The sequence below is a fragment of the Coregonus clupeaformis genome, chromosome 27 (assembly GCF_020615455.1).
Source record: "Coregonus clupeaformis isolate EN_2021a chromosome 27, ASM2061545v1, whole genome shotgun sequence".
In the NCBI taxonomy this organism is placed as follows: Eukaryota; Metazoa; Chordata; class Actinopteri; order Salmoniformes; family Salmonidae; genus Coregonus; species Coregonus clupeaformis.
Genome location: NC_059218.1, coordinates 30,453,931 through 30,464,403, shown reverse-complemented (window position 1 = coordinate 30,464,403; position 10,473 = coordinate 30,453,931). Strand labels below are relative to the sequence as shown.

General features: G+C 44.9%; 1 protein-coding gene across 1 annotated transcript in view; it reads left to right on the top strand.

Moving 5' to 3' along the window:
* The first annotated feature begins 3,931 nt into the window (after positions 1–3,931).
* Positions 3,932–10,473, top strand: part of LOC121541732 (protein turtle homolog A-like) — a 38,957-nt gene continuing 32,415 nt past the window's right edge. The window contains exons 1-3 of the mRNA XM_041851003.2: positions 3,932–4,285; positions 7,823–7,920; positions 8,030–8,224. Coding sequence (XP_041706937.2) covers positions 7,860–7,920; positions 8,030–8,224 — 256 coding nt within the window. The 5' untranslated portion in view covers positions 3,932–4,285; positions 7,823–7,859. The remainder of the gene's footprint in view (positions 4,286–7,822; positions 7,921–8,029; positions 8,225–10,473) is intronic.

Sequence of the window (10,473 nt, the reverse complement as noted above, 5' to 3'; positions counted from 1 at the left end):
ACCGATGAGGCAGCAGCAACAGGGCGTGGTGCTTGCTGAATACAGGAGCTAGATCGTGATACTCGGGAGGAACTGATGACAGGTCCGGAGGTTCTGGAATGAACTGGGAAACAGACAAGGCAGGGGGAAGGGCAGAATGTAAACAATTAGTGACAAAATGAACTCCAAGTGGTTACCTTTCCGGCGGTCCAGTCAATCTGTGGGTTGTGTAGCTTTAACCAAGGATGGCCAAGAACCAGGGGAGAGTAAGGACAGTCGATTATGTGGAAACTGATATTTTCCTGGTGACGGGGACGGTTCTCTCACAGACACGGGTGAGAAGCTGTCCATTGAGAGCGTTGGCATCGAGGGGTGAATCGAGTAGGACAGTGTCCAGGGCCAACTGGGTAACGACACCTCGGTCCAGGAAGCTCTCGTCGGCGCCCGAATCGATGAGAGCAGACAGAGGAAAAGCCTGGCTCTGCCACACAAGGTTGCCTTCAAGCAGGGGTCTGGGGGAAGATGGGCAGGCGATTTGCCTCAAGTATATCCCTCACTACTGCCAAGCCTCCTATTTTTCTGGACGCAGGGAACAAGTGGAGGCAAAGTGACCAACCTGGCCACAGTATAGGCAGCTCCTAGCACCGATTCGTTGTTGCCTCTCCTCTGGAATGAGATGGTCCCAGCTGAGCTGCATGGGTTCAGGATCAGGACGAGCCTGGGGATGGGATGCAGGCGGAGAAGGAGGACAAGGCACTGAAGCCAATGTTATGGGACATGCAACCCTACCTACCCTCTCCCTCCGACACTCACGGAGACTGTTGTCGATGCGCATAGCAAGAGAGATGAGTTCATCAAGTCCATCAGGCTCATCCCTGGACACCAACTCGTCTTTGAGGGTCTCAGTGAGCGCGTACCAGAATGCTCCCTGAAGGTCCTCCTCATTTCAGTCGCACTCAGCAGCGAGGGTGCGGAACTCACATGCCATCTCAGCAACTCTATGGGGGCCTTGACGGAGGGACATGAGTTGTTTAGTGAGCAGAGTCTGCTGGGTTCATCTCTTTGGGCCAGATCGTACTGTTACGCGGAGTGTAACAGGGGAACCCAAGAGCAGACTCAGACGAGGAGACTGGGATGAAGTAACTAATGTATTTATTGAAACACACGGGGAAGATGGAGTGCAGGTCAGGGGAAACTGCTGGAAACCAGGTGAGGAGGCTGAGGCTGGAGCGAGGGGGGTTGTGACAGGGTGAGCATGTCCGGAGGGGAATCCAAGGGAGTAGTAGAGTGGGGAATCCAGGACAGAGTAACAGGACGACGAGGCGTGGGACTGGAGACAGGGACCAGAGTCGGAGCAGCAGAATGAGCAGAGATTACGTTCTGGCAGTGTAGAAGTGGCAGGACTGAGTATTTGTAGAGGTCTTGATTATGGAACAGGTTGCAGCTGGTGGGGATCTGCTCTGCCTCCAGCACACGTGTCTCCGCGAGAGAGAGAGAGAGAGAGAGAGAGAGAGAGAGAGAGAGAGAGAGAGAGAGAGAGAGAGAGGGAGAGGGAGAGAGTACTGGGGGAGTGGTGGCAGGTCAAGGAGACACAGGATGAGCGGTAGAGGGTGTTGCAGGAGCAGATTTGACATAGGCTTCCCTTTACATTGCAGAGCAGTGCAAAATAAACTATTAAATCCAGTTTTTAGACGCTACCCCCCCACTCCCCAAATGTTATTTTTCTTTGTGTGGTTTTCCGGCAGACTAGACGCATTGTTGCGTATTGCTGCTTTTCAGTTGCACTGCACATTTGTTCACAAAAAAAAGGAAAAGGGAAATTGCACCACCACGTAACAAAATGTGGAAAAAGTCAAGGGGTCTGAATACTTTCCGAAGGCACTGTATATACACACACACAGTATATACACTGATTGTACAAAACACTGCTCTTTCCATGACATAGACTGACCAGGTGAATCCAGGTGAAAGCTATGATCCCTTAATGATGTCACTTGTTAAATCCACTTCAATCAGTGTCGATGAAGGGGAGGAGACAGGCTGAAGAAGGATTTTTAAGCCTTGAGACAATTTAGTTATGGATTGTGTATGTGTGCCATTCAGAGGGTGAATTGGCAAGACAAAAGATTTAAGTGTCTTTCAACGGAGTATGGTACTAGGTTCCAGGTGCACCGGTTTGATTGTGTGAAGAACTGCAACGCTGCTAGATTTTTCATGCTCAACAGTTTCCTGTGTGTTTCAAGAATGGTCTACCACCCAAAGGACATCCAGCCAACTTGGCACAACTGTGGGAAGCATTGGAGTCAACACATTGCAGAGTCCATGCCCTGACAAATTGCGGCTGTTCTGAGGGCAAAAGAGGGTGCAACTCAATATTAGGAAGTTGTTCCTAATTTTTGTACACTCAGTGTATATACCACTATCCCCAACACACCCCACCACCCCTTCCCACTAATTTGGCCCTAACAGATCCTACACCAGGCCATCGTCCTGGGAAGCTGAAACCCCTTCCCTGTAGTTCTTCAGCACTAAAATCTCTGACACCCAGAAAGTTCTCTGCTGTTACTACCAATTCAATCTTCTGGGATTTCCTTTCCATCTGTCCGGTACAATTAACGACTATAGCAATAAATGCCAAGAAGCCAACCTTACTAAAGCTGCATGAGACGGTTTTGTTTACCTCAATTTCCCCAGGACTGAGAAACAGCATCACCAAGTGGTTTCACTTTATTCTGTCTTTGTTTTATTGCATGTCACACTTGCGCAATGCAACTGTGGCTTTACATTTAAGAGTAGCCTATTACTGTATAGATTATGCAAGATTATTATATATGCAGGGCCTGTTATATATTTCTGTCTTGACTATCTGTTTGTAATGCTCTCCATGGATGTGTTTGATTGGAAGAGAGACTATCCAGTTTATTTTACATATTTATATATATATATATATAGAAAAACGATCCAAAGGTATGGCTACAGTATTTATTGGTATTATGTGCTTTTCTGTATCTTTAATTTGAGATTAGAACTCAAAAAATGATACACTTACCTTTAAGTTTGGTACTTCTCTGTACTTGTACTCTGTACTTGTCTTGCTAGATTTCACCCCGTTTAGTCTTGTATAATGTCCTTTGTCTTCAAGGTTTTAAACTGAAATTGGCTCGTTAGCATATAGGTATTTGCTATAACTTTGCTATAACGGCTTTCCATAACATGTTTTTTACTGAGATTATTAGTTATCAAGGTGCGCCCTCTTGTGGATTCAATTGAAGCAATATATTTTGATTAACCGACTCTGCTCTGGAATAAATAGAGTTTAAACAAATATTAACCTTAATCACATTGAAATATTTGTTTAGCCAAATATTTGTAATAGTATGGGAAATATTAATAACAATCATTGGTAATATGCTATCATGGATTTGAACCGGGCTTCATTACTGTCAGGCAAAAACATTGCCTGCAGTTGTTTTTCCAATGGAAATATCATTTTCATAAAATCTTAGCATACATTTTCTGTGGATATAAATAAAGGATTCCAGTAATATAGTTAATTTCACATATCTTTAATTGTTTATTTATTTGATAGGTTGCGTTTAGGCCCATGCAGGAAAGCAACATTCAGTTCAAAGTAGGCCTACAAAATACACTTTTAAACCACACTCTAACGTGCCAGAAAGGTAAATAGCCAGAAAAGTAAATAGCAAAATTGGTTTAAACTTCTTTCTAAAAATGGTGTGTGCGTAAACTACGTGTTTGTGCATGTGCATGTGTGTGCGCGCTTCATATGTGTGGAAGAGACAGAGAGAGAGACAGAGAGAGGGGGGGTGATGAGAGAGAGAGAGAGAGAGAGAGAGAGAGAGAGAGAGAGAGGGAGGGGGGTTGGTTAAGCTGTTCAATGAAGAGGGAAGAGGTGAGAGAGTACAAAAACCTTTGCCACAGAGCATCAAAATCAAATGTGTCGGGAAGATTATTCGCTGCTTTTTAGGGGACTTTCTAACCGTGGAAGTATCGTGAATCTTCGCATAGGGCTATCTGTTGAATATTAAAGCGGTGGAGTAAAAATTTGGGAGATACAACGCGTCTATCAATTATTTGTTTGAGAATTCAGCGCAGAATCCACCATCATTTATTTGCGGATACTATTCGATGTTTCAGTAAGGATCAGCAATTCAGTTGAAACTTGAAACAACATATTTGCCACCTTAGAATAACACAATGAAACACCTGCAACTTTTACACACTGAAGACTAAAGGAATTACTGAAAGAAGACTTCAGACTTACTTGTAAAAGTGTATAACGCAGGTAAATTGTGTTAATTGTTTTAAGTCAACTTGTTCCCCCCCCTGTCAACTTCAAGAGACCTTTTATCTGTTTTGTATGGCCATTAATATTTAGTAATAGAAATGTCTAGGCTTTAACTTGTTGAAGGACTCAAATGTGGGTCTTTACCTGTCTCAAATCATTTTGAAAGCCACTTCCTTTTGAGGATCTTTATTTTAGACAGACATTTGAAATTGCCATTTGCACCTGCTCAGTTCCAATCCAGTGGCAAGTGATCTATGGGATCCTCCAAACTGATGTGTGAGAATGTCATTGTTTCTCAGATGATTTCTATGTTCATGGAAAACTATCCCCTTATTATGCTATTATTACTCAGAAGATACCCATATACCTTGGGGCTTATATCACCTCACCACATTTGATATTATGTGCTGTTGAGAATGAGAGGCCTCATTTGTTATGGATAGAGCACAATATCCCACCAGGGGGATGTGAGTGCTTTGTTCTGTTCTTCACTAGGAATAACTAGTCCTCATCCCCTCTGCTCTGTCCCCAAACCACGGCTGGTACGATCAACCTGGATCAACAGGAGTGTGAAATACAGCTGCTTATCCATCCACCTCTGACCACCACACAAAGAAAGACCCCTTTAGAATCCATTATTTAGCTTGTAGATTATTTCTACTTCTTGGCGCATGTATGCATGAACGTAGACTCATACGCACAAACAAACACACACACATTCCCAGAGCATCTAAAAAATACTTGATGTTTCATTATGGTGGTTGCTGGCATCACTCAGAGGCATGGAATCTTTGTTACCTCTCTGAATATTGCAGCCAATAACTTACCCCAAAAACACACATGTGATAGGCATAACCCTTCTCTTCCATGTCACGGGAATAGAATGAGAGTGAGAACATCTCTCTCGCACCCATAGTGGCAATGGAGGAGTTGGAATATTTCCCTCTTAAGTGCACATCTGGCTAGAGCATCTTTAAGAGTGTCCAGAGCTCCCTCCCTAGTCAGTTTCCAGGTGGGGGTATGGCTGGGTTATACAGCTAGGTAAATGGGTTAGTATTCTCTGTTGGCTGCCCATTTACTTGATTAAAGGTAGTAGTATTTCACCAGTAACCCTGTCCCTGCTGTCCAGGCTCTCCTGTCTGGTGAGAAATCAAAGACAGACATTGCCTGTTGGTTAGGGGCTGTTGTTTTTGCTGTACACACATTGCAGGAGCTTTGTGTTGTTAACGTTGTCAGTGTGTTTGTAAGGCAACGCTGCTTAGCTGGAGGCAGGAAGTGTACTGAGGGAGACCAGGCCTAGGTTACCACGGTTGAAGAAGCTTCACCGATAATGAGCATGTTTGTGTTACTGTCCCTCTGCAGGCCTACTCTGCTTTCTCTCTCTCTCTCTCTCTCTCTCTCTCTCTCTCTCTCTCTCTCTCTCTCTCTCTCTCTCTCTCTCTCTCTCTCTCTCTCTCTCTCTCTCTCTCTCTCTCTCTCTCTCTCTCTCTCTCTCTCTCTCTCTCTCTCTCTCTCTCTCTCTCTCTCTCTCTCTCTCTCTCTCTCTCTGTCTCTCTCTCTCTCTCTCTCTCTCTCTCTCTCTCTCTCTCTCTAATGTAACCTCTCCTGGCTCTTACTGACACCTACCACCTACCCTCTTTCCATTTACTGTAACAAGCAGACGTCCCTTGACGTTCTCTCTCTCTCTCTCTCTCTCTCTCTCTCTCTCTCTCTCTCTCTCTCTCTCTCTCTCTCTCTCTCTCTCTCTCTCTCTCTCTCTCTCTCCAGAAACACCAAGCCCTTCTGACTGACTAACCAAACCATTCATCCTCAGTCCTACCTCACCCACTTTCTGTTTGCGAGGAAAGATAAGAGGCAACAGACAACACTGCTCTACATTTATCTTGGCTTGCTGCTGTCTGACTCATGGACAAAGTAATCGATTAGAAATGCAATAGAAAAAGAGTGCCAACAGACAAACACATTCAATATGATTATTACAGTAGTACTAGAGACTTGTTATGTTGCTCAATTTACAAGACAATCTATCTCATTCCATTTATCATCTTGACCTTGTGCAAAAGACTGCCATCAAGTTTTATGATGAGCAGCAACCGATACGTAGCCTATGACCTATTTGCCAATTGTGTTCCCTGAGTGAGTCTTACTGCTCGTGTTCAGTAGGCCATTCAGGGAGCGGTCACTGTTGACCTGTTGCTCTATCACTCTCTCTTGTAATGACCATGAAGACCTATAGAATATGACATGCTATACTTACCAGTTCTTATCAGTTAATGATCCTTTTTAAAAATGTATTTCCATATGCGTGCAATATGTTTTATTTCAATCTGAAATACATTTTAATTGGTATGAAATCCTGTTCAGCTTGATTGCAGCTCTTGGTGGATTTGTTCGTATGTTGATATGTGGCTGTATACGTGGGATCTGGTGTGATCCTTGGTGGACTTGTTTGTATGTATGACATGTTTCCGTGGGATTTGGTGAGCGGTGCTGCTCCCGCCCTCTAAATATAGCTCTTGCCGTCTAGCAGTGGCTGTAATTAACTTAGCGTAATAAGCTGCTGTTAGGGGTGTGTGGTAAAGCGGGCTGGGAACTCTGGGTGTGTGGATGGAGAGCTGAGTGGAGTATTAGCCCGCCCTCTGTTAAATCGCTCCCTCACATGAGCTTGCCCAGTCCCATGCGCCTCTGGAGCACACCTTACATGTTTTATGTGGGGGACTCCAGCAAAGCAATCAATGTATCTCTAGCTCCATGGATGGCATACTGTAGGTCTACTTTATAGATTATAATAGTAGGGGTAAGCTCTGACTTTTTGAGACGTATTGATAACTGGAAACCTTCATGTTTTTGACATAGTGGATCATGAAAACATGCTCAATATCTTCTTTGACCTGCTAGGAGTATTGCAAGCTTTATGGCACCGATGACTGATGCACTACATGCTGTACAGTGCTTTTGGCTGTTGTATGTGTCTCCTGCCACCCAGCTTATCTCTGTCCTTGACTGTTGACTGCAGTCCCTGACAAGTTCACAGAGCTCTCTGAGAAAACAACAACACTGATTCTTACTCCAGCCGGGCAGGTGCTCTGCACAACTGACTCTCAATAGATTTATGTGACATTTAATGGGCATCCATGTTATGATAACTATGTAGGGCTGGGAGGGTTTTGACAGGGTTGTCTGTTGGATATCCCTTTGATCCGTTGATGATATGGGGTGAATTCCAGTCTTGAGAAAGCTACTTTGTAAATGTGAACTGTAAGCTCTCTCTCTCTCTCTCTCTCTCTCTCTCTCTCTCTCTCTCTCTCTCTCTCTCTCTCTCTCTCTCTCTCTCTCTCTCTCTCTTCTCTCTCTCTCTCTCTCTCTCTCTTCTCTCTCTCTCTCTCTCTCTCTCTCTCTCTCTCTCTCTCTCTCTCTCTCTCTCTCTCTCTCTCTCTCTCTCTCTCTCTCTTGTGCCAGCTGGTATGGAGATAGGTGACAGGTGTCTGCTGGTTGGAAGATGCAATACGTGACAAGTGTGTGTCTTTTTGTCAGCAGGTAAAATATGCTGGAGACTGTGTGACAGGCAGCTATGGCACCAAAGAGGGACTATTTCCTGGATGTCACCATAGTGACTGCACTCTGCCTGCTGTGTGAGTAGTACTAATGCATTCCCTCTGTAATGAATGATCTGTCATTCACTCACTCCTCAGGTTATAACAACACTTACAGGTTATCGTATTTTTGTGTTGGCATTCCTAGGTGTCAGCCATGGTCAGCAGCCAGAGGTGCGTGCCAAGGAAGGGGGTGTGGTGGAGATGGTGTGTAGACTGCCACCCACTGACACGGGTGCGTCTGCATCATTACACGTGGTAGAATGGGTGCGCCAGGGCTTTGACATCCCAGTCCTGATCAAGTTTGGAGTGTATGCTCCTCGGGTGCATCCCAACTACGAGGGTAAGTCCGTCTTCATCCCATCAGGAGCTCAACTGGGATCTAATCTTACTGTAAGAGTCTTTCATTTCAGCCCAATATCAGGACTGTCTCAGCACAGCCACTTCTAGAAGCCTTGTCCATTAACACTCTCAAGCCCCCTTTCCTACATTGAAAGTATATCCAGATTTCATCCTACCTATATCCTACCTTAACAGTTATGTTAGTTCAAAACATAACAGTAACTCATCCCTCTGTCAGCTTCAGTCCTCCTAACTGCACCACACCCCATTGGTCCTTTCATCTATTGTCAGGATGCTTTGTGGGAGCTGGGGGTTTTGTGTTAGTTGTGTCTCTTAGATTGCATCATTGGCTATTGTCCCCATTCTGCCCTAGGGTCTGTGGGGAAAGGGATCTTCAATAGAGAACACATACCTTTTGAGACCACTTCTGTCCTTTAAAGTCTCAGACTAAGGGTTGACGTGGACAAAGAGAGAGCAAGTCTGGGTGTTTTAGATCTTCCTTTAGTTAGGATCGTCCTGTGTTCCAAAGGGCTGGTGGGAGTGAGATTTGACCTGTCAACCTCTCTGATCATTGGAAAAGCAGGAAGTTTAAAACTTGCAGTGTATTTGAGGTTTAAAAAGGCTTCTGAAGTTTGGAATTTCCACTTTGAAATTTCAGACTTGATTTTCCCTTATGAAAAATGTATCAACCCCTACAAAAATATCCTTTAATTATAATCCACATAATAATTCATATTTCCTGTTGCTGCAGGATTATTTTCCTGCTGTAGCAAACTGGCTCAAATTAAGATCATACACTCTTAGAAAAAAGGGTTCCAAAGGGGTTCTTCAGCTGTCCCCATAGGAGAACCCTTTTTGGTTCCATGTAGAACCTTCTGTGGAAAGGGTTCTACATGGAACCCAAAAAGATTCTACCTGGAACTGAAGGGGTTTTACCTGGAACCAAAAAGGGTTAATCTATGGGGACAGCCGAAGAACCCTTTTAGGTTCTAGATGGCACCTTTATTTACATCTGTACATGGCAGAGGGAGCGAGGATTGACCTCAGGTCAGTAAAAGACACTAGCCTTTTTTCTCTATCCTTGATGCCATTTATGGCTGATCGCAGTTTTGCACTAAATTGTAGCTTCACAAGGACACAGAATATATGCGGACAAGGACAGGGACAGCAACATAAGTTTCGCAATAGTGGAGGAAGGGCAATATAATTTGTGATGTCACGAGAGGCTGTGTCCTGGAGGGACGTTACATCCCCCTGAGGTGGCTGCAAACCCAGACAGCTATGGCTCCATCTGCTGGTATGGTCGGGAACTCCACCCCTCTATGGCCAATCTTCCCACGCAGCTGAAACAAATGAGGAGCTGATGAGCTGAAGGTTTGGGAAGGGAAGAGACACAGTCTCCAACCTGGGCTCTCTGGAGGACAAGAGTGCTGCACGTCCACTTCCATGAGGAATATAAGGATTTGGAGATACTTACCTTTGGGAAATACTCACCTTTGGATATATGCACCTGTGGAAATACGTGAGAGACATTTGGAAGGACTTTTTGCTGGGTTGGCCACTAGCTGCAACGTGGACTACAGTAAGGCTGGGGAAAAGTTATCTGAGCGAGTGAGAATTATGATTCTGGATGTGGAAGAGACCTCCCTGAACTGTTAACCCTTAAAGAGCCACAAGAGAACAGAATTTTGTTATATTTTCGTTAATTTCCCAAGACCTATAATAAAATCCTTGTTTTGTTTGAACCTTGTCTCCTTGCACTACTTGAGCAATCCCGCTTGAAAGCTGTGTAGCCTCTCGTGACGTCACAGATGGTGGAGAACACGGGCACGCTCAAGCGTTAATAGTGCATGTCAGAGGAGGATACCGAAGGTTTGATCACCCAGTTTTCCAAGTTGGCCGTAGGCTCCCGCCCGACTGAAATGGAGGACATATTGAAAGCCCTTGTTGCTGGCCAGCAAGCCCAGATGCAAGCAAACGTGGCTCTCTTGGAGGAGCAAAAGAAAGCCAACCTTCTGAAGGCAGAGGAATTGCAGTTGCAGAGACAGAGGGTTGTCCAAAATACCCGCCCAATAAAGGCAAGTGACTTTATATCTAAGATGGGAGCTACCGATGACATTGAGGCATACCTGCATGCATTTGAGGCCACGGCCACTAGGGAAGCCTGGCCCAAGCAACAGTGGGTTGGTCTGTTAGCCCCCTTTCTAACCGGGGAATCGCTGAAGGCTGTCCGGGACCTGGGCCCTGACC